The 25,403-nt window shown below is 33.5% G+C and overlaps 2 protein-coding genes across 2 annotated transcripts in view; one reads left to right on the top strand and one right to left on the bottom strand.

The window, feature by feature from the left end:
• The window catches only part of LOC138336028 (uncharacterized), a 65,887-nt gene that overhangs the window by 2,501 nt on the left and 37,983 nt on the right, over positions 1–25,403 (bottom strand). Inside the window, exons 11-21 of the mRNA XM_069285330.1 lie at positions 23,315–23,377; positions 20,283–20,450; positions 18,762–18,833; positions 18,131–18,274; positions 15,411–15,482; positions 8,042–8,215; positions 4,352–4,420; positions 2,529–2,729; positions 2,024–2,147; positions 829–878; positions 565–601 (exon numbers count right to left, since the gene is read on the bottom strand). Of these exons, the coding sequence (XP_069141431.1) occupies positions 565–601; positions 829–878; positions 2,024–2,147; positions 2,529–2,729; positions 4,352–4,420; positions 8,042–8,215; positions 15,411–15,482; positions 18,131–18,274; positions 18,762–18,833; positions 20,283–20,450; positions 23,315–23,377 (1,174 nt within the window). The remainder of the gene's footprint in view (positions 1–564; positions 602–828; positions 879–2,023; positions 2,148–2,528; positions 2,730–4,351; positions 4,421–8,041; positions 8,216–15,410; positions 15,483–18,130; positions 18,275–18,761; positions 18,834–20,282; positions 20,451–23,314; positions 23,378–25,403) is intronic.
• The window catches only part of LOC138335347 (uncharacterized), a 39,309-nt gene continuing 20,252 nt past the window's right edge, over positions 6,347–25,403 (top strand). Inside the window, exon 1 of the mRNA XM_069284402.1 lies at positions 6,347–6,486. The gene's annotated coding sequence lies outside the window, so the exon portion shown is untranslated. The remainder of the gene's footprint in view (positions 6,487–25,403) is intronic.

Raw genomic sequence — 25,403 nt, 5'->3', positions numbered from 1 at the left:
AAAACAATGAGATGACGTCATATCAGCCAAAGTTGACGTCATTTTTCTTCTATTTCGATTGATTTGCCTGATTTATTTACCATTTCATTTGTTTAATTTGCATTTCAAACCATTTTACCTAAGATTTCTTGTTTATATTTTTTAATATAAACCAAACTTTGATGAGCTCTTTCGAATGGCGTTCTTATTTTTTAAAATCGATCAATTATTTAAGAAGTTAAGATTTTGTCACAAAATGGCTGCCTCACCTTTCGTGCAAGTAACTCGACAAGCAATGTGAGAAAATAACTCTTTCATATGTAAATTATGTAGGATAGAACTATTCCATCCTCGGGTACAGAATTTTGGGTCAGAAACCTCGGCAAGCCTCGGTTCTGACCCAAAATTCTGTACCCTCGGGTGGAATAGTTCTATCCTACATACATGTATGTACATATGAAAGAGTCATATAGGAATAAAACTGTCCATGCATCATTCATATAAAACTTTGTGATATTATAGAACAGAATACAATGTAAGATAACTATGTTTAGGCCAGATATAAATATATAAGAACATAATTACCTGCTGTCATTCTTTTGTGGTCTTTATCTGATGGTTGCTGAAAAATAAATTCCAATATTGGGAAAATCATGGTTACATGTACTTATGACAAGAAACAGAAACAAGTATCTACACTGTATTTGTAAAAGCATACGTCAAACCTAGACTACGCAACGATTTAAATGGAAATCGAGTGAGGACAGAGGAATCACAAAAGCTGTAATGACTTTAAACCTTGAACAAAGTAGATTATAGCATATATACAGTTTAGTAATCTATCAATACCTTTACAACCATAGTTGTGCCACCATCAGTTCCACTACTACATGCTTCATCTGCCGAAATCAGAAAAAGCAATACATTAGTATTTCTCTCATACATGTACCTACAGGTGTAATACTGGCTTGTCTCGGGCAATACACTCATATGGCTTGTCTCGGGCAATACACTCATGCAATAAAGTCTCGTGACGTCACAGCGTCAACAAAATTACTGTTTTCTCGGTACAATTTAACATTTTTATCAAGAACTAGGCTGGGTTTACTTTTAAAAAATAATCATTTTGTGACCCTCGGGTAGAATATATTTATCATTCATATCCACATATGAAAGAGTCTTAGCATTAGACACATGAAGAATGTTCTCTGTCTCTGTTTCGTCAGTACAAAACTTTTTAAACATTGTTTCAACCTAAACAAATATCACTACAACATGTACGAGTATGTTAGTGCGTCTTGACTTTTTTTTTAAAAATTTAAACATCATATTGTCTACTGACATGAGCCTCTAGGGATTATATTAAAGATGGGCTCCAGTCTATTTGCGCAAATTTCTTTTTTCTACAGTTATAATTTTATTTTGTATTTTTCTTCGGTTGTTTAAGCTATTAACAACAACCTCGTAAAGTAACATGTAGTATAAGTAATAAAAAGTAATTAAGCATTTTGATTTATTGCGGGCTTGACATAGTTATGTGAGATATATATCTTTAAATAACTTAATCCGCAAATTTCTTGGCGTTAACCTAAATACCACTACATGTATTTACACAACCAAAGTGTAAAATGAACTATATGTGTGGAGAATGAAAACTGAGAGTAAATACCTGGGAGTCAATCTTTGAAATTTATTATCGTTATTAAATTTTGTGTATCGTTTTTACAATCTTATCATAATTGTTGTGAATGTATATATTTATATGCATAGAGTACCGAATTCTACGAGTATTTGCCTATATTTAAAACTGATAACTGCATGTACTATTTGATAATGATAGCACAAAGTTGACTTGGCCTTAACTGGAATCAAAATTAAGTTGTCAAGATTAAACGATTAAACTTAAAACAAATCTCAAAACCCATCATAACCAAGTGTTAAACCCCCGAAAATACTATAACTTTTACAATAATTTCTTTTCATTCTTATCATACACTGTATAATAGCTACAAATAACTTGTAGAAAAGGTATAAATACACGTACCAGCAAACTCCATAGATTCAGAAGTATTAATACATCTCTCGGTGCTAGTTGACGATGGAGGTGAATTTGCAACAAGCCCCTTATTTAACAACTTTGTCATTTCCAAGTCCGTCATTGGCATGGCCTAGACGATAAACAATTTATCATCTAAGATTACATAGAACAAAGAAATAATTCAGAATAAAGACGTTAAAAATGTTGCAGTAACAACAAAAATGCTTCATAATGTTGAATAATAGGAATATCTTGATTTAATCATCATAAAGTATGTATGGCGTTATCTGTGTAATTGGATCAGAATATATCAGCACGGAAGTTCATCACAACTCAATTTTAACGGATGTAAGATCGATTGCAGGCGAGCATTGTGATTGTGAATTGCAGATCAGAAAAGAACTAGGAATTGAAGAAGTGGCATGGGTCACAGTGTCCTGGTTAAGCCAAACAATATTGTATTCTATGTGCTCGCCTATCATAACGACATTGGATTAAGTTAGACCCTTACCGACTGAAGTTCACGATTAAGAACTTTCAGCTGATCAGTTGGAACCATCGATTTACAGCTATATATTACACATCTAAACAACATTCGGCTTTTCCCATTAAGTTTGTTATCTTGACACCTTTGATGATGTTTACTGCAGAGTCCTTTAGACATGCATTCGCAACAAAGCTCATGGCCACATTCTCGAAACGTCACCAACGTCTAAAACAAATAGATAAAAAGTATATTTTAATCAAATTGAATTAAAGGACTATGTATAGTTTGGGCCCTTTTTGCCCCCAAATCCGTCAAATTTTCATAACTGTTATTCAGTATATAAATGATTGGATTCGACATATTTAGTACATCCCTAATTTATTTGAAAAGATAATTCTCTAAATTTGCAGTTTCAGTTGCCACGGTTACCACTCGAAATATGCATAGATTATAAAACATAATAAGCATAACAACAAAATAAATATCTGTCCTCTCACAGAAGGAGACTCATTCGTCGTTCGCACTTTCAATCACACACATACCTTACGTTCATAAATGGTATTATGTAAGGGAGATAATAAACTAACCGGAAGTTTTTCGTTTCACGTGGGCGTCTACATCTACACGTGGCCGATAGTACACGTGGATATTAGCAGTGTTTGGATGTTCACACGTGCTTAGTCTTTTTACACCACAGGTATTTTGGGAAGTACCTTTGCATTGCCGTGTAAACTTTTAATGTGTAAACAAAGACTCATTTCAGTTTCATTGTCAGTCTCAAGACTAACAAAGATCGACCTAAAATATACTTTACCGACACTATCATAGGATCATCACATAAAACGGATGCAACAGACTTCCAGGTCTCTTGGTCGGAACATATAAATTTAAGTCATTTCAGCTTTTAAACAATTTTCAGTTGATTATTTCATTGGTAAAGCAATGATAATTACACATTGTATATGTAAGTTCTTAGATAACAAAAATAATGTAAACTACGTAAATAATTAAATAAATAACTTAATTATTTATTTAAATAATAATTTAAATGTAAATGTCAAATATCAATTGAGTATATTTTTGTGTACCAAAAGGAATGTATTCATATATGTGTATATACATATTGTATGCTGATTTGTTGTTATTGTTACTTTTCAGTGTCCAAAGAGGAATGCTATACATGTGGATTTTATTAAAAAGTGATTGGTGAACATTTTCCATATACTCAAATTTTCCATGGACATGAAGCAAGAAAACAAAAACAAAAACAAATACACTCTATAGTTTCATAGACAAAAGCAAAAATGGCCAAAATTGTCTTTTTCCACATTTTCATGATTTATGTATATTTCGGATGGTCCCCATGGCAACTACAGCTGCAAAATTAGAAAACAGTAATTATAGTTGAATCAGAGATGCACTAGATATTTGTATGTGCAACAAATTAATCTCTAAATAATAGTTTTGAAACGTTCATGGATTTGGAGGACAAAAAGGGCCCAAACCATACATTGTCCTTTATTTTTTGCATTTCTAAGATAACCTTTATGATGAGTGATATCGTGTGTATCGTAGACGAGAGGAAATAAAAAGGCGTATTTTGATATAATTGATTTTGTTGTGATTGATATACCTTCAATTATATACAAGTATTTACTAATCTTGACGATGCCAACAGTCATTTATTGATAGTGTATTTCTACAATTGTTGAATACAGATATACTTAATATATGATATACAATCGTTGCTACAGAACATAAATCCAAATTCGAAATTGGTTAACACAGTATCTAATCAACAAACACCTTTTTATATAAGCTATATGTACCTAAATAAATATACTTACATGCACATATTTAATGCATTGTTGACATCGTCCATATTTGAAATTCTCCAGGTACTCAATCTGTGATTCCTGAAACACAAACAATACTATGAGTACCATCTCCGATATAATACTACAGTAGTACTGCTTTGTCTTCTGTCAAGAATTTAGATCATAAACCAAATATATACTTTCTTAACAGCATGACATTTTAAGACAAACACGTCATGCTATTAAGGTAAAAATAAAAGTGGATAAATAAAACAGCTAAAATATGTTTCGCACATAGAAAATGATCCTTAAAGTCCCGTTATGTTTTCGTGATATATCAAATCGAAACAAATTCCCAAATTTCGTCAAATGATAGAGTTGATATCCGTATGGCGATAATATCGTAGTTAATCAGGAATGTAGCAATGATGGGGGATTCCGTTGTTACGCTCGGTTGGTGCCACAGTCCACACGTAGGATCATCTAAATATGATCACATATGAGAACCGCTTTGTATAACCTTTGACCTAAGGTATGTTTGTCAACTGATAGATCTTGGCAGACGACGCTAATGCATTGTCATCTTATTTCTTCTTTAAACATTAATTAAAATCCTACTTAAATTTTTTAAATCCTTTAAAAACTATTATCAGAGATTGGTCATATGAAAACAGTTAGGAAGTTAACCATAGAAAGTCAATTACTAAGTAATTATAAGTTTATTTACTAAGGAATAAGTAAGTATTAAGCGAACAAACAGTTTTGCACGAGACCATACAATGCACTCTAACAGGTAAGAGCGAAGCAGGTGCACGCGCTGGATTAAGAGGCAACTGAGGGGTATTCTCTTCTTAGTAATACTTCTGTGACAGGAGTGAATTTATATGTTTATACTTACGAAATTGTGGGGTCATTGTTATTGCTATACATGTGTATTTACGTTGTTACATACGGGTATCAAGTCAATACTACTTCCACTGAAGCAGTTACGTCTGGAGATGTAACCTGATTTGATGCCGTTAATCTTTTGTGTTACTATTACGGGTATACAAGGGCGTGCGCTGGCCATCTCTGTCTCTCGTGCCCCGAAACGTTATATTTAGCGTCACGGTACGTAAAACTCTTCATTCATTCCATCTCTGTCTCATTCAATCCATCTCTGTCCCCGTGTGAGGATGCCCAGCCTTGCACGATAAAAACCCCTCTGCGGTCTTTCGATGAAGAGTAGGTGTGATAACGCCGGCCCAGAGGATAGGTATAGGTACAGGTTATAGTTTAGATATTTTTACATAGATAAATTAGAAGGGCTTCAAAATTATAGAATCTATATACCAAATTGATAGGCTAGGTTCCTTCCTTTCCCCCTGCTCTTGATGGATAGGGCTAGTTACTGCTAGACGATGCCATGGTAGGACCTTTTAGGATCTAGGAGTCGTCTTCCAAATTAATAGATATATAGACTCCTCACTCTATCCTTTCTCTATATACTTTGCTCTTCCTACTCAATTTCCTATCTTTTCTCGTGCCCCGAAACGTTATATATAGCGTCACGGTACGTAAAACTCTTCACACCATCTCTGTCACTTTGGCATCTAGACAACATATTGTCTGCCGGGTCACCTCCTGAATGGAGTAGATAACTCCTTATTTTTTAGGACATCGGGCCTCGTAGCCATATCATCATATATGTTAAGTTAGAAAGATAAATATCTATGGGAAAGGTATAAATTATAACTAGCGGGAATGGAGGGTGGAATTTAGAATAAATATACTGTAAATTAACGTTCTCCGGCATTTAAAAGCTATTATTTGTTAACTGTGCCGATATTGTTTGTATCTTGAATAAATTATATTACGTTTATATCTTAGCGTTTTTGTCGTATTTGCAAGGTATGTAAACCAACACGGAACCTCAGATCCGGAAACTACTTAACGTGACGAGATAACTCTCCGTCCTATTACACTCCGCTCTTTTGTGGTTTTGACGTACAAGTGCGTGTTTCAGGTCGTCAGAATAGAGTATATAGTTCTACTGAAGTATTGTGTTTTTATTTAGGAAAGAAGTACCAGTTTTATAAGGATGAACATTGTAAAACATTGAAAAAATCTAAATATGATCTAAATTTCCCCGTGGTGTCGCTGGGATTTACCTGGTGATCATCCGGGTAGGTACACACATTTACGTGTTCTATTTATAGATATTTTTAATATGCATTTTTTGTCGAGACTGTACATATTTGAACAAAATTAAGTAAAGATAAATTAATAAGGATCGTTGATGTTTAGTTTGTAGAGCATTCATAAAAACATAATGGGACTTTAAATACCAATAAGAGTTATAATAACATTAAAGAGGACGAACTTATTTCGATTGAATAGTGTATTATACTGTGCATGATGTATTACGCAGATGATTGGAAGACAGATGAGTTGATACGTGATAACAATTCAAAAAGAGATCTTTTCGTAAACATGAGGTCCGTGGGCCTTAACGGTCGGATATAAAATGAAACAAAGACATATATAAACACTATATACACTAGCCCTTGAAGTCGGTCAGTGATTTTATAAATTTGACTTTTTAATCTATGCAGAGTGTTTTCTTCCATCGAACCTGTGAACTCAGTGGATGTTTTGAAATTTTAGTCATTTTGACCCTGTTTGGTCCCGCCCCTCTGGTCCCCCAGGGGGTCAACGAGGACGGATATGGATGTTAAAATGCTATATCACAGACTAATAATTCTTATCAAGTTTGACTCATTTATTATAAAAATTGAGCAAAAAATGCTCATAAATGTGTTTTCCCTATATAAACTATAGTAAACTTGACCCTCCCCCCAACGTGAAACCTCTGGGTCATATAATTCACAGCTGTTGTAAATGAGCTGAAGACCTTTCCATCTATGAAATGTATTTGAGTCTACCATTTCCAGAATGTCAGAAAAAGATTTTTGAAGTTTTAGCTTATTTGACCCCTTTTGAACCCGCCCCTAAGGCCCCTGGGGGTCAGTTATGGAAAATGTGTTAATATGAATCAATGGCCATGTCATACAGATAATTCTGACAATATGTGACTCATTTCCTACTACAAATGACCAAATAATGCTCAAAAATGTGTTTTCCCTAAATAAACTATAGTAAACTTAATCCCCTCCCCACGGGGAAACGAGAGACCCTAGGGTCAAATACACGGTAATTCACAATTTTTGTAAAGGACTTTAAGACCATTCAATCTATGAAGTATTTGATTCTACCACATTTGTGAGTGGAGAAGAAGATTTTTGAATTTTTTGTCATTTTTACCATATAATTTTGATTGGCCATATGCCTTAGAAGGTTTATGCAAAATTTCATTGACATTGCTTCAGCAGTTTTGGAGAAGAAGTCGAAAATGTACATTGTTTACGGACATACGACGCAGGACGCATGACGCACGACGGACGACGGACGACGACGGATAAAAAGGCGATTAGAATAGGTCACTTGAGACATTGAGAAAAACATGATGGTCATTTACATCAGAGAAGTTGGTAAAGAAAGGCTGGAATGATAATGTCATGGTTCGTTTCGAGTTGAATGGGAACAAAAATGTATTGAAATCCATTATGTTCTCGTGTGGTATGAATCTATATTCATTTTCACCCGAAACAGTCTATATGCATCGTTATATGTTGCTAGTGTCGGAATAATGTTAGTTACAAATGGAGTTTTGTTACCTACTGCCTCAATCAAAGACGCGACTGAAATGATGTGCTTTCCTCTTGTGGGTTTACATCTACAAATGCAGTGTTCTTCAGCGGCACCACCTCCATATATCACTGAGACTCTTCTGTCAGCCATCTCGTTAAAACAATCTGAGCACAATGATGTGTCACATGTGATACGGATACCAATCTGTGTAAACATACAAAAGATGATGCATTTTAGATTTTATTTGGGCTTATTTAATCAATGATCAAGTGTCCGTAAGTAGATAACTTACTTAGAAACACAAATATATGAAGTGTTTCTGATCTCTCATTATACTTTCTTTTTGTTCTTCTCCCTAGCATTGATGATTATATATAATATTACGATGAATTAATAAAATGGTACTTAGGAACTTTGCATCTGTTTCTATTGTTGATATATGACATACAATTTTAGTAGATAACTATATATTTTAGTGGTATGAAACATTGTTTCGCAAATCAGGTATGCAATGAGTGTAAAAACATTACTTAAAGATGTGGTTCCACCTATTTGCGCTGGCCAATTTCCCGCATTTTTGTTTTCTACTTATATTATTTTATTTCCAGCTTACATTTCACAAATGACTAGGGAACATGCACATCTACAATAACCGTGTCTCAAGATAAAAAGTGTATATTTGCGCATCCGGGTAATCATTAAATTCCTTTTTACATGATAATTAGAGAAAGAAAATACACAATTGATATTGTAGGGTAAAATAATTTATCTCGCAACTGTCCTACATACTGACCGATAACTACTGCCGGATAAACTTGTACTTTATCCGTCAATACAAAATGCTTTATCCGTCAATACGATCACGTGAATGTGTTCCATATCTGACGGAACTTTTTCTAACTTGACCCAGAACTTGGACCTTCTGGTGAATGAAACGTCATTCAGTCCCGCTAAAACGTGACATCACATTCACCGGAATGACGTCACTTTTACGATATCGAAAATCTGGTATGGCGGTGTTGTTTTTTTCTTGGCAAAGGTATGTATTGTAAATTAATTCTTTAAAGGGTGTTTATTGTTTTTTCAAGTATTTTCATTTTGTTTCAGTGACATTATAATTACACACTAAATAGGATACTGGTTGCGAATGCGCTTATTTATTTTCCATGGCAGTAAAAAGGAGTACACTCTCATTCGGTTTAGTGAATGAATCTTTACCTCCGCATCACAGAAGCGTCCCGAATAAACCTTGTATTGTAAGATACTAACCATGAATTTACTATGTCAACAAGACGAAATAGACAAGGGCAGTCGCACGTGATTACGTAACTATATATCCTCTAGGCCCAATATTGTAATGACGAGTGCATTTTTTTTTAAACTTTCGATATTTAAGGTCACAGTACCCAAATCGGATCACCAAAACAACATTTTTTTTCTTTCTAAACCAAATTTTGCAACTGAACTTTCACATGTCGTGTTTTTTTTCATTAAAAGAGTATGCGTGACGAAGTTCAGACAGCTCCACATTGTCAAAGTCGCGTGCGTGCGTGAATTTTATGACATCACAAACATTGACATATGGACTTCCGGTTTTCCAACAGAAGAAGTACCCTAATCGAATCAGCGAGAAAAATAATCCAAAATAGGTATATTTTATGTATTTTATAGTTAAACTATTGGTATTTACGAGAAATATTACTACTAATGACAAGATTGATCAGTAATTTTGTGCTTCACAGTCATTTTTTAGTGTTTTATGGAGCCTTTCAAATTCGATCGACCGCATGACAGTTTCAATTTCCGGTTGACAAATCGAACAGGTGCGCATTGTTAGATTGGCGAAAATGATAATATGGTCGATATTCATTATTGTTTAGCTACAAAGATTAACTGATTTTATGCCTTAACTAAGAAATTTACCATTTCTACCCTATGTCTCTCAAAGTATAACAAAATTTTCGTTGTTTTTTTTTCGAATCCTGATTGGTCTCCAGTATATTTACTGCCGATCTTCAAATTAACATAATCTGTAGATTACAGTGTGTACGCATTTGTGACAACATGAAACATCAACAACAGAAATACATACAGTGCGCTTTTGTAGATTTTTTTCTTTAAAATGTTAACATGCATCAAATGAATGACTTTCATTTACTTTTTGTTGTTTATATTTACATATAAAATATATTGGTAACCCTTTTTAAATTGTAATGTAAATCTTGCTGCCTTTTAGTGATTAATTTGTGAAATAAATAGAAAAGATAGTAGTTTAAATCTCACACAAGCAAGAGCAAACTGGGGACTTTAGATAATTTTGTCATCTAACTATTTAAACTGCAGACAGTTATACAGTCATTATACAACTCTCATAAGCATCAACAGTGATCAGGTATGTGTGTGACTGTACATGTACATGACAATTTTGATAAAACATTTTATAACCAGTATCTACCAAACATTTGAGCTTAGTTTTAAAGGCATTTCTAATCCTCTAGGTGACACAGATGGCCTTAACACTTCCTAATTGAAATGACTAAATTTTGTTTGAATCGAGATGTAAAACGATACAGCGATCAGGTGACGAACACTGTGAAACATATTATTGGTATATCGATTATTGATCAGCCCTACTCTCATAAGCAGTGATCAGGCATGTGTGCTCAGTGTTAGGGATAAGACTGAATCGTTTTTGCAAGTTGCCCGGCTATTGTTTTGAATCCTGTCTGACCGCTACATTTTCTCCTCTCCTGCTACACATGTAAGATTTTCGGTTGTATTGATATATCTATTTAAAAAAAAAACACCCATTCCCCTTTCACTACGCAAGTGAGGCTTGATCCCATAATAAAATTGCAGGCTCCAATCTTCTGAAGAACTGAAAGATCTGTCTTCAACTTGTTATTATACAAAACATGTTCGGTTTGTATTTTGTTTAATTATTATTGATACATGAATGACTGCATTAATCAATGTGTGCATGCATCAGAAAAGTGAAAGTCCCTGAAGCAAAAATCAAATTTCATATTTTTTTTATTTTAAATTTAAAAGTCTTCAAATTGTAGATCTATATATACTAATTGAGTTAATTACAATTATTATATATATGTGGGCCTTGTTTAGAACATACTGGTAGTGATAAGGCGAAATACAAGGCAATAATGAATAATTCAAAACAAGTTAAAATGTGATCTCAAAACCCTCATAAATTTAACAGAAATGTGGATAATTTTTTTTCTATCTTAAGTAACTTTTTTCACAGTATCCAGTAAATATGTATATAAGCCAAGTCTGTTTTGTTGTCTCAGAACTGTTCATTGGAGGCAATATTGATAGTAACTTTTCTTACAATAACTGGTTTTCCAGAAGAGCAACATACATTGGATGAACCTGATGGAAGGGAGACAATTGGGTAGTTTTAGGTATAGTCAAAACTTATATATATTACATGTATAAGAATTATGAAACCTAAGCGTCAGTTGCCAAGATCAGGCAGTATTTTTTCTTATTATTTGTTTATTATTTATCACATGTGTACAAGATGATTTTAAATGAAATACTTCAAGAGTTAAACCTATTTTTTCCTATAGCTAGGTGATTGTTCAGGTATCCATGACTGATTGCTAGCTCTGAAATGAAGTCAGTGTCTTCATTAGCGAAAACAAGACTACACTAAGAGGCTGTAGCATACGAGTAATGCAGGGATCTTCCTTTTGCTTAGCGCTTCAAAAGATACTTTTTATGTAGAGGTATGTCTATTAGCTATAACATGAAATACTACTTTATTAGTAAAGCTGTGAATTTTCATTTGAAATTTTAAAAGATTTTAAGCCTTTGCTCAGACATTATCAATATTTTACAGCTAAGTATGTCTCAGTTTTTCTGTTTTATTTCAGGTTTTGTAGACTTGTCATCAAGGTAGGCTGCACTTGGAAATGACTTCATAAATTACAAACGTCAGGAGGACTTTTTCATGGGCAATTATCAAGAGGACTTTTTCATGGACAAACATACTGCTGCTGTTGTGTGTGAGTTTGTCACAGAGATCCTATGACCTTGTATAAATCCTTGTCTATTAAGGGGGCATACTTTGTACAGGGATGTTCCTTGACCAAACATGTTTCATCCATATTATAGATGCACTAATGGACGTGTACAATCTTCAATAGATGCTTGGATTTTAAAATAGCAGCCACTTCAATAATTGTTACTAATATTAAACTAATATTTCATTCATGCTGATTCACTTGGAAATGCACAGTAATATTGATATGTCACTCTAGATTAAATAAATTGTTGATATATAATTCTTAATGTATCTTGATTTCCTAAACTTCACTGATGAATTAATAAAGTATACACTTGATAATAGAAAAAAAACCCACTTTTTATCGGATTGTCAAATGATATACATTGTGTAATAAAAATGAAATAGAATAGAGGGGGAAATATCAGAAACTTTGGAGGGCAGTGCAGTGATCTGAAAATATACAAATATAGAATAAAAATTCATAACCAATCTAAATAATTTGATTGATTGATTGATTCAAAATGTATTTAGATATAACACGATTTATGTATTCTGGTATTCCTTGCTGAAATTTGTTTGTTCTGCTTGAAGAATGATTTCTACCAATGTCAGAAGGCCAGGTACTTGATATTGCCATGCCAGATAATTTCTATTGAAAGGTTTTTACTATTTTCCCTGTTAATAGAAAAAAAACCTCACTGACAGTACTCTGTATATGAAACAAACTACCTATTCTCTTCTGTAGACACTACTGTTCAGTAAGATATTTATTTTATAAACCAGTTTACATATCATTACCTAATATTGCATTTGTATAATCTCCTTATATTTTGTTTGTTTAAAACAGTATTCAAATAATATAGACATTTATTGGTAATTTGTTAACATTTTGTGTACTAAAATACATTTTTTCATAATCAATTATACAAATGATATAATTTAGAACATTTTGTGATATTAATTTCTCTACTTGTATTATACATTTTTTAAACATTTTATATGATAACACATTCTCATATCTGTAGTTGTGTTTTGTATTTTCTTTGTTGCTGGAGAAGACAAATAATGAAACATTGTAATTGATAATTGCAACATCTTAAAGTAAGTTAAATAAATAATCACAGATATGCATATCATAATACATAACAAAAAAGATCACAACAATGATAGAAGGGAAATAACTCTTATACAACATTGAAAAAAACGGAAAATCACAGTAAAAGTACCTGTTCGTTTAGATTGACTTTTTGACATAGGATCATGGAGTAATAGTTCCAAGATGGCGGCAGAATATGAATCGTTACTAGTGGCGTCCTAAATAAAGGTATGGACTACCCTGTTCATCGAATAACTCCCTAAATGGTTTTCTGTTCTTGTTTTGGGTACATACTTTTATGTTTTGATGATATGTTGTGCAGTGTAATGGGGTTAAAATATGAGAAAATAGACCGTCGCACGGTGACATTATAGGAGATTGACGGAAATAACACCAACTTGCCGATTTCAAAGTCTTCATTAAAGCATAATAAAATCGATCACTGTTTGAATATTAGGTTTAAATATCGCGGAAGTGCATTTTTATGGAGCAATTTTTCGAATCCGTGATCCGATTTGGGTACTGATTTGAGTACTGTGACCTTAGACATGTAAGCAAATTATTTTATTTCGGATTATCAATATACTAGCTTTATACCGTTTTTACCTCATTATGAAGCAAATGATTAAGCGACTATTGTAAGCTTACAAATCATTAGTGTAAAGTTGTGACATCGTCATTTCAGCTGAGACTTTTGAAGTCAAACTTGCTGTATACCACACCACGCGTACGTGTACTCCGGATAGAGCTTATGTCATGCTTATCATTGGCTGTCATCACAGAATGGGAAGAATTAATTTTCCTTTCGTAAATTGCAATTAGAAAAGCGGCACTGTCCAATGAGCAAGTTTCATTCTTAGATAGGCTTGTTAGTGGACAAGTACTTCAATGCAATCAATATCTTGTATAATATCGTTCAAGCTCTGCCTTCATTGCAAATTGGTAGTTATTTGGAAAAAAATAATAATAAGCATATTCATTTGGCAATAATCATAACAAATAGAGTATCTCCTATTTAACATGGGTAAAAAGACATTTCATGTGGTTTTGTTTTTAATACCATTGTTAAGGCTGCACATGTGTTTTCCTGGGAACTGATGGAATGATCTATAATTACTATAGATTACAATATTTTACTACTTGCTCAGCAACATTTACGGATTGAAGCAGTTCCTGTTGAATTTGTTTCAAGAGCAATCCAATTAATCACCCCATGAAATCGACCAAAACAAGATTCCATCTTTATACTTCAATTCAATCGTATTAGCTTTTTTGTTATTTTTTAACTAAAAACTTTTGCGAGTCTCGTGGCTTGTGCAAGTCTACAACGAGAGACGTAAGAAAATAGTGGATAAGAACGTAAGAAATAGTGCGTCATTAGAATACAACCAATTAAAATAAATAGCTCAAATATTACAATTTGTCATACATTTATTTAGAAACAATTATATTATCAATGTAATCCAGGGGAAACATAAAACATTTACAGTAGATTTAGAAATTATTCTAAAAAATCGTCCGCCAAAGCTGCGGAATGATAATGTCTAGACTGTGTGATACGGTTGTCCCCCGCTTCAGTTCAAAATGGAGAGTCGCGTAACGTGATGGGAACGGGAAGGTTCTAGTGGTTTATGTAGCCTTACGCAAGATTAAACAACTAATTAAAGGTAAATCAACATTCATTGATTTTTATATAGTTTTTCTTATTGTCGTTTAGGCTTCATCGCTTGTTTGTAACGGAGACGTTCTTATAACGTAGTTTCGACACACGTTACACATGGACATGACACATTTTATTCTTCTTCGGTATCTAGGCAATGTTGCTCGACTCTAACGTTAAACAAGAGTCAGTAAAACGATAAAAAGACATAAATTGATCCAATAGACCATATCAAAGCATATGCTAAACGTTATGTGTATAATAGGCCTAATGACTTTGGCCTACAACCCCTCCCCCTCAAAAAAAGTACACGCCTCACTCCTCTTTTGCTGACGACGTGAGCAAAACTAATGTCTGTTATATTTGCACTTTTTTAAACTACCGCTTTTTAGATCTACAGTACCCAGGTTACCCTAGGCTAGTAGGAAGCTACGCCTTCTTAGGCAAAAGTAGGTCTAGATAAAATATTTTCATGCGCAAAGACCGATGTTAAGATACCCAAGTTTATGAGCAAAAGAAACAGGATTTTTTAAGAAGTTTTATTGAGTCCAACTTCAGTGAGAATTGAAATACAATGCTACATTGTACAAAGCCTAGAGACATTGATACTCGCCTTCTGATGAACAGTGCATCTATTTCCATACAAATCTTGTTTCGTTTCCATACATTCCTCCTTCACAGTGACCTATAGTTTCAAGTAAATAAAAAATTGTTTGAATTATGTTAATTCATATGCCACAATGTACGTTAGTTTGGTTGGGGTTATGGTAGTAATCATACAAGTGATCCCAGAGGGACCTTGGTGCCTACCATTCAAGGATATATTTCTTTTACTTTTCCATTGATATATTTGCTTATATGGGGACAGTACCCAGAATTATTAACCAACATGCTATGCCCAGAATTCATTATGGATGTTCGTCTGAAAATCAGTATGTATAACTTTGGACCTGGGGATACTGTGTAAAAATCAAGAACACATACTGAAAATTTAAAATTCCAAAATCGCTTCAAAAGTGGAATATATTTTGTATACACAACTAGGGACCAAGCAGAGTCTACAAGGTTCCTTCAGTACTTTCTGAAAAATACGCGTTACAAACTTACGCCTTGTGCCTTCCAATGGGATATGCACAACTGTGGGTAAAGAGAAATCTTCATATGCTATTTTTTTTTAAATATTTGTCAACTTATGCTGGGAAAAATGGTAACATGAATAGTCTACAAACGGATTGTCTGATGGAAGGACGGACGGACTACGGATGGATGGCGATTTGAATAGTTCACCAAGTCTACCATCTAATAATGATGTTTATTACATAATTTGTTTACACCAATCTATATATGAAGAAATATAATATTTTCAACTATTACACCGACCGTTCAATAAAACCTTGTTATATTGCACGGTTCGAAGTTATATTGCACGCTTCCATGGAAACGTTATATTGCACGGTTCGAGATGTTATATTGCACGGCTTTAGGAACACCTCGCTGTTGTTGTCTAGTTTTGTAGAAAACTTCCGAGGAATTGCGAGTAACAGTGAGTTACGTTATTATGACGTCACAAAGGTTCACGCTCAATTTCGCGCTGGATTTATAGATCTCGAATCAAGCACGTCATGTAGACGTTTACTGTACCGAGTAAAGGACGGACACGATGAATGTATTAGATCAAAAGGCTGCAAGCAGGTCTAATAATGTGAAAACAGACAATAAGACATCCAAAACGGAGTTACAACGTGACGTACGTGGGCTATACGTCAATCTTCAATAGAATATTAAGGTTTTTTTCCGTACGGTACGGTGTTGATGATTTTGTTAAGTGATTGTCGTATTCGTTTTATAAAAATAATATTCAACTGAAAAACTGGTGATTATGTAATAAAACAAATATTCCATGGTTACTGTGCTCTAGTTCATAATATTTACCCCTCGGTGATGGTAATCAACAAATGTTATATTGCACGAGGCCAAAGGCCTCGTGCAATATAACATTTGTTGATTACCATCACCTCGGGTTAAATATTATGAACTAGAGCACAGTAACCCATCTAATAATGATGTATAAACAACTACAGTAATTATTTCAAATGACAACTAGTGAATATTTTCAGCTATAACAGTCTTTGTGATATATCTAACAGATTGAAGCAAATACTTCGTCTGTTTAATAATGAGTAAGTGTAAGGCATATCCATTCCTCAAAATGGACATATATATGAGAAAAACATTTGTATATGCCCTCTACTATATATAACGAGACTGGATGGGAATTGGAAACACTATTTAACTATTATAGCCCAGTTGAGAAGGCACTATAATCACTTAGTACATCACGTGACCGAATACTGGATTATGATTAGCAACACACATGGGTACTATTTGTAATAGTGCCTGGGGAAGTGGGCAATAGGATCTGAGGATACTGTATAATATTCGTCACCATTACATGACGTCATTACAACGTTGCGCTTCGATCAAGACGTCAGGATGGCGTACTAGCTGTGTTGTACGGAAAAGAACACAATGTTGCTTTTCTATAGTTCACTAGCCCAATATTGATATACTTCTACTCTTTATGAAACAGTATCTTGTTAAAAGAAACAAATTTCTGCGATAATTTATATAATGTAACATGTCAGTGCCCGAGCCTTCGACAATACTATGAGGCAATATTGCACTCTCAACCAGGCCGTAATAGATAAACAGTATTATCGAGGGATGCCACGAGACAATACAATGGACAATAGTGTCCTATCAACTGGGCTATAATGGTTTGTTAGTGCACTATCTTCACGTTTCCTTTTTAATGTTCGTTTTTCGATTTCTGGTATCATGACTTAATTTTCCCATTATTTCTACGATAGAAACAACATATCGAATATAACATTTTTCTCTTTCTTCAAACAGAAATCCGTTTCATAAATCATGAATGTTGAACTAGCAAACTGTCATCTGCGGGAGTTTTTACTCATTTCCTTTGCTCAGAAATCACAGACTCTCAGTTATTTTTGTAGAGCGCAACATTATGGTGACGTCATAGATTCACGTTCAATACTACACAATTATAATAGTACCCAGCATCCCCGGGTACAATTGCGACATAGTACCCATATGTGTAGCAAATTATAAACCAATATTCCTGTCACGTGATGTACAGTGTACTAAATGCCCCTATTTCACGGCGGAGGTATGAAAATACCATATGTTTTTCTTTAACATGTGAATCACTTTTCCAAACGTCACAAAAAGTGTGAGAGTGTCAGAAAAATAAATAAAAAAAAGATCCATCTATTTTTATTTTAAACACCAATTTCAAAAGATACTAACCTTTCTGTTGAATAAATTGGAATGTTGAATGCCATGGAATTCCACAGTGTCGATAGGACAGGAGTATTCACAGCATATAGTACAATAAGCATTGCTATCGCAACATTTAAAGCATGCATGGTGATGACATTCCAGTTCATAGCACTGCCAAATATAAGATGTAAGGTTCATACAATTATAATAAACCTCTTTATTGTACGAATTCGAAGTATATTTTTAAAAGGATACAAGATAATTAATAACAGGTAGCTGAACGTTGATTGAACATTATCGAACAGGTCGAATACTTTTTTATCCAGTAATTATATTAGTGTTGATCTACATGAGTTGAGGATTAAATCGTTTCTAATAATTCTTTATTACTAATTAGTCCAAGACTGATGTAGCATTAATATGGCATCGTCTTATTCCTGAAACATATCATCGTGTGTCATTTAAAATGATAAAAGGTGTTTCGTGTATAGTAAGGTGACAATGCAAACTAGAAACATTCGTGTTGCAAAAACATCAATCTTTCAAATGGTTTGCAGATGATCCCTGTATATCGACCATTGTAGTTTTCACTAGGCGATGTGAACGTAAAGAGTAAAATGTGACGTATGCCTTTACATATTTAAGATGATATACTCACGTTTCCTTGCAACCGTTCCCGACAGCAGGAGCATGCCAAACCTTGATAGTTGTTCCATTTACCATACGCAATCTAGCAAAATTAAATGATAATAACATGTGAGGAAGGATACTCTGTTCTGTAAGGAAATCGGGAATGGTTAGATCTTATTCAATTTGCCACCACGACGACATAATTAGGCACCCCGATTAATGTCAAACTCTGATAAAAAGACTATTTACAACTTTTCAAGAGACTTTCAGCTTAATTTCAACGATGCTTGTTTAGTAAATTTGTAATTACGGAAGCATATTTCAAATAGCCACCATAGGAACCATGACACTTTACTGCCTTCCATTCCTTGACATCCCTGCAAATTTGCAATTCAACATAACTCTTGAGAACGGAGATGTATTGCCTATACAAGCGTTAATATTTGTATTTCCACTTAACACAATGTATGATAATTTCCAATATTTAAGTTCACTTGCCACTTCTACTATATAAACCAAGGCAAAGTGAAGTATATGGGGGTATAACAGAGACCACGTATCCATTATGGCGTCAACTGATCACAGTCAAAGTGGCTGTTCAATCTTGTGGATTAAATCGTCGTTGATAAGCCGTTTTCTTGGTCTAACTTAACAATGTTAATGCATAGACCCCCGAAATGGGTTAATAATGTAAATATTCTTCCTATGGTATATATGGTCTATATATATGCCAGAGCTTTGCAGACAATCATCTATTTAATGCTTAAATATTAAGAATGCCAGTTAGGCTCTCGCGTACTAATAATTTCATTCGAATCACAAAAAGACTGAGCTTACATCCGTTTGATAATTCACTGACGAATATTACAATATTCTAAAATTGACAAATATCAAAAACATAATTTAATCAAAATATATTGAAATTTCATTATCAAATCATATCTATCTACCACCTCTAGCATGGTGAGCTAACGCGCACCATTGGATATGCTAGAACATCCAATGTTTGTTACACAACATGCATGTCAAAAATATGACAACCAATGCTTTATTGATTTTGTGGCCATCTTGAAGTTTGGGCGAACTCGATAAAAACACTCTGTTCAGAGAAACCTTCAATTTCATACAAACTCGAAAAATAGAAAAGAAATGAATATGTTTAAAATACGTACGGTCGATGATGGCGTACGACGTACAAACCATGATGACTATAAGCCTTTATAACTATTCGGATCACTTGACGTAATAATTTCTTGCAGCTATGATGACTATGGTTTAATCAATGTGAGCAAGGATGACTACAGATCATTGACATAATTTTTATATTAATCTATTTTGTGTTTGTATTGGTTTTATTAAAATAATACAAATGCTTCTTAGCGACGAACAAAGAGGTTATTAATCCCAACATAGGGGTGTACTCTTATCGAATCATTTGAACCATTAGATTGTATCTAATGTGTCAAATATGTCCGTCCTTTACAACAAAAAGTATACATACGGAATTTCGTGATTCGAGCAAACATTAAGTACATTTCTGAAAGGTTACCCTGTGAACACGTTGGATTGGAAACAACTTCATTGGCGTAATGATGTCATTAGTTTTGTAACCGATGAAAATCTGCTGCTTGTCTGTACTCTTTACACTTCTCGTGAACATCTGGTTGTCAAAGCATCCAGAACAGATTTGTCGGTCATCTGGCAATATGTATTCAAGCTGTAAATCATAAATGACATAGATTAGAATTCATTTTTTCACTATAATACTTAGCACTAAGTAGATTGAGCAGTATTTCATCTCCAAAAAATTGTCTTCACAAGATCCTTAAAGCTTATTGATTATTAATGAACTTATTACCAAATTATCGTTCTCGTTCAGTCAGATGGTTGGTACTGGGACAGTACGCGTAGTCGACAAGAGTTTGGTCGAACAAGCAAACAAATGAGGAGCAAGCCGAGTTACAATGTACACGTACTTCTGACATCGATAATGCTTTCCATTATCAGAGTTAAAGTCTCATTATGTTTTTATGAATGTTCTACAAACTAAACATCGATGACCCTTATGAATTTATCTTTACTTAATTTTGTTCAAATATATGCAATCTCGACAAAAATGCATATTTAAAAAATATATAAAATGAACACGTAAATGTTCCTGTACGTACCCGGATCATCACAAGGTAAATCTAACTGATACCACAGGGAAATTAGGAACATATTCAGATTTATCCAATGGTTTACAATATTCATCCTTATAAAACTGGTTCTTCTTTTCAAAATTAAAACATACTACTACAGTAGAATTATATACTCCGTTCTGGCGACTTTAAAAACGCATTTGTATCCAAAAACTACAAAAGAGCGAAGTATTAATAAGTAGAGAATACTCCTCAGGTGCCTCCTAACCGAGCGTGTGTACACGCTTCGGTCTTACCTGTATAAAGTGCATTGTATGGTCTCGTGCAAAAAGTGTTTGTTCGCTTAATACTTGCTTATTTCCAAGTAATTGACTTTTCATGGTTAACTCCCTTACTGTTTTCATGTGACCAATCTCTGTAAATAGTTTTTACATAATTTGAAGATTTTAAGAAGGATTTTAATTAATGTTTATAGAGAATCGCTTATAAAAACGACGAAACCAGGATGACAATGCATTAGAGTCGTCTGTCAACATCTATCAGTTGACAAACAAAGCTGGGGTCAAAGGTTATACAAAGCGGTTCTCATGTGTGATTTTTACTCATGTGTGGATTGTGGCACCAAGAGAGCGTAACAACGGAATCCCCTGGTGTTACCCCCTCATTGCTACAGTTCTGATTAACTATGGCATTTTTTAGTTAAGAAATATCGCCATAGGGTTATCATCTCTATCATTTGGCTTAACTTGTTTATTTACGATTAAAAATGTTACGAAAACATAATGGGACTTTAAGTGCGGAGGTAATTAGTAAGCGAAGACCTAGATATTATAGGAATGTTTTATTTATTTATTTTTTATTCTTTCCTTGTATTCCTTTTTTTATTATCTTAAACATGGTAAGTTATCCAAAATTTATGGCTATATTTTGATGTTGTGGTGGATACGGGTGTGGCATCGAGGTTCCCCAGCATATGGTTGTTTTATCATGTTTATCAAACTCGAGGTATTTAATTTTCAAATTTTGAAAATACATAATTTAAGCTTTAGCGAGCGTCTTTTTAAAATTTTAAAATTAACTAAAGAGGTAGACATGGGGGACTTGTTTATCCCACAACTTCAATTGTATTTCTCACCATATTTCTTACCATCGTAACTGCGTCATAATATCTTTCCGCCATAAAACATAGTGCCTAAATAGAGAGTCATCATTCTGTTGTTTAATACTTTGAATAAACAACTACCTGTTTATCTGTTATACAGTAAATGCAATGGTATTTAAAAGAAAGGTAGTCCAGAGTTGAAAGCCAATCGGAAAGAGATGTAGAAATTTACCAATGAGAGGCGCCTTCGGTTATTACACATTAGTGTGTGTAAACATAAACGATAACCAACTGCTATGGAATTTATCATTGTGAAACATTCCATATGGGATAATTTTATTACGGCCAAGGGCTTTCAGATAGAGATAAACGGAGATATATTTTCATGTAACTAAATGAAAAACACAGTATAGTATTTATTGTTTTACTCATGATAATGAAGAATTTTAAAAAATTAATAATGAGTGGGGATGTGAATGCTATGTTAGCTCGTTTACGTAAAATGCTAGAGCTATTGCTATCCGTCTCAATAAGAATTTTGAATTCAAAACATATAGAGAAAAGAAAAATTCAACATATAGTTTAAGCATTAGACATTGAGCTAGAAGGTTCTCAAATCCGTTAACCATCAAGTGCCTCGAGCCAGTGATTACTTCAATAATGCTAGTACTATTATGAGTGGTGATTTGAATTTGTTATTAAATTCTGATATTGATTATGTTGAAAATCATAAGGACATAAACAACCCCTAGACTAGAAATTGCGTCCTACAGTTAATTGAAAATTACAATTTCATTGACATTTTTAGAGAACGTAATGAAGACACTAGAAGATATACTTGGAGAAAAATTCAGAGGATATGTTGTCTAGTGTAAATCTTTTCTGTAAAGACCCAGGTTATCGATCAGACCACTCGTTGCCTAAAATAAGTTTGAAATTAAAAGAATCTAAAAAGGGTAAGGGGTTATGGAAACTAAATAATTCATTACTTTGTGATATTGAGTATTCTAATATTATCAATAACGTTAACATTACGTAATTATAATAAAACGTTGTACTGTATTCCGGTTTACAACTCTACAAGTTACCATATTCTGTAATGTGATTTAATACAGCCAAACAATAGTATTTTATCGTGTATAGTTCGGTTGACACAGGATATAGAAAATGTAAACAAACAAAAAGTCGAGTCTTCCTGAACTACGTTTGTGTTTATGTAGCGTTATCTACTATCTGCAATTGATAATTACTACTTTCAACAATGTTTCATTCAGAACAAGTTCAGTCAAATGTCAAATCTTGTAGTCAGAATCATAACATGCAGGATTGGATCAATACCTCTCTTTCCAGTTCACAGGAATTGCATTTTGGTGGCGCTGACATCAGGACAGCGGAAAGGTTCTGTAAATCAGATACATAAGAACAATGACAGTCGAAAAGACTCTACTTTGTACTTTCTCAAAATAGTAGATTACTTTGGGGTACCGTATGTAACCCATTATTGCGTTTTACAGACGAATACAGATATCAAATAATGACTTGTTAATAGTGAGTTTTGTTAGTGTTCCAACATCCCATAGCTTTGTTAGCATTTGAAAATCAAGGAGGGAATTTAAATCTAAAATTTGAATTGCTTAATACACTTCGATCTGAATTTGGAGTTTTGTGTGCCGAAGGGTTCACACTTTAGGTTCTTATAGTACGCGGATTTAAGGCATTTCAAATATCTCATTTTCAACACACCATCTCTATATATTGTAGTGTTATCCACGTATCCGTTTGAGAAAAGCATTTAATAATAATTTTTTTTACTAAGGACGTAAACGTTAACACATTTGTAAAGCCTTAATTTTGATAAGAGATAAAATATAGTTGCATAAACGAGACAACATTTATATCATTTTACTAACATATAACATCCAAGTAAGCAAACTTTGTATATGTCACAACAATAAAGAGATATCAGATCTGGCCTCGATTTCTCGAAACAAAAGTGCAGAATTAATTTAAAGCTCAAAGTTTTTCTCCTTAACTTATGTAAAAAAATAATAAAATGAGAAATCGGGGCTGTTACAACTCACTTTGAAAAATTAACGCACTTTGAAACGTTAAATATGGTGCAGGTTCAACGCACTTTGAAATATATTTTATTATTTCATTTTGCGTTAATATGGTAAATATCAACACACTTTGGAAAAAATGTTGTTAATGTATGAAACAACTCTCATTACTTGAATACTGTGTCAAATAGAAACATCTACAAATATAGATGATATTTTTACAAATGCCTTTGATGCTACAAATTTATGAGTTCATGCCATAGGAATGAAATATTAGAATTATAGTTAACTTCATCTTTTAATCACATCATCTTTAAATCATAATTCGATACTATTTATCAATTAAATTTGTTGAGGTCAATGTCATGATATAACCCTAAGGACCATCACTCGGCTCATTATTTAAAATTCTACAATATGGTTTACACCAAATGGAACGAATCAAAGGTCATTATTTTTATATTTTAAAATTTAAAGTTATTTTGTCTTTTTTATTTGAAAATGAACCTTTGATGTATTTGTTAAATGGAAAACGATGGCCATTGGACAGCACCTTATCAAAGATGCTCCACCGCTGACAAGTGGTGTTTTTTCCTCTATCAAAAACAGGAGCAGACGAATTAGTATTTTTCTTCAGTTACAAAATAAATTTTACTTTACACCATTGAAAAGTTTGAGCTTCTTATTTTACGTAAAGATAAAAATATTAAAAATAATAAATTGCATCCTGAAAGAATTCCTTGGCACTATGTATTTTTGTGTTAATTAGACACATATATATATACGATTAAACACCATTTGTTGCTCAAATTTCAAGTATCGTTTATGCTCTGTCGGCGGTGGAGCATCTTTAATGAACGCACTTCTGGGCAGTGGAGTTCATAAGCGCCATACCAACATGGTTACGACGTTACATTATTAAAATTTTCAATCTCTATGGGGTGGCATAGAGTTGATATGCCATATATTGACTTCGTGACAATAATGTATTAGCCTATAATACTAGTGGAAAATCAGAGCATATCTCATATTTGAAAATACACGATGCAATGCCTGTTAGATTTTATCTTATCATTGTCTTCCACAGACAATTTTGAAAATTCTTAAGTTATCGCGTAAACGTTTTCGTAAGAAATCCTACCACAAACTCGCGATTTTGCTCCTATTTTCTGAAAAATTATTCTAGTTAAAAATGATATGTTGTTGTGAACCGCAGATTTGATGACGTCACCGATGTGTGCGGACGCGAATCGCTCTCTCTCTTTCCAACCCCTAATCTGTACAGACGTGTTTTTACTACTGTGAGTAAACTTGTCAAATATTACATGTATTGTTGGTTATTATTGTAGATGCTGTGTAATGTAGAT

This window comes from Argopecten irradians, chromosome 1 (genome assembly GCF_041381155.1).
Source record: "Argopecten irradians isolate NY chromosome 1, Ai_NY, whole genome shotgun sequence".
Taxonomy (NCBI): Eukaryota; Metazoa; Mollusca; class Bivalvia; order Pectinida; family Pectinidae; genus Argopecten; species Argopecten irradians.
This window is presented reverse-complemented; position numbering and strand designations above follow the sequence as displayed.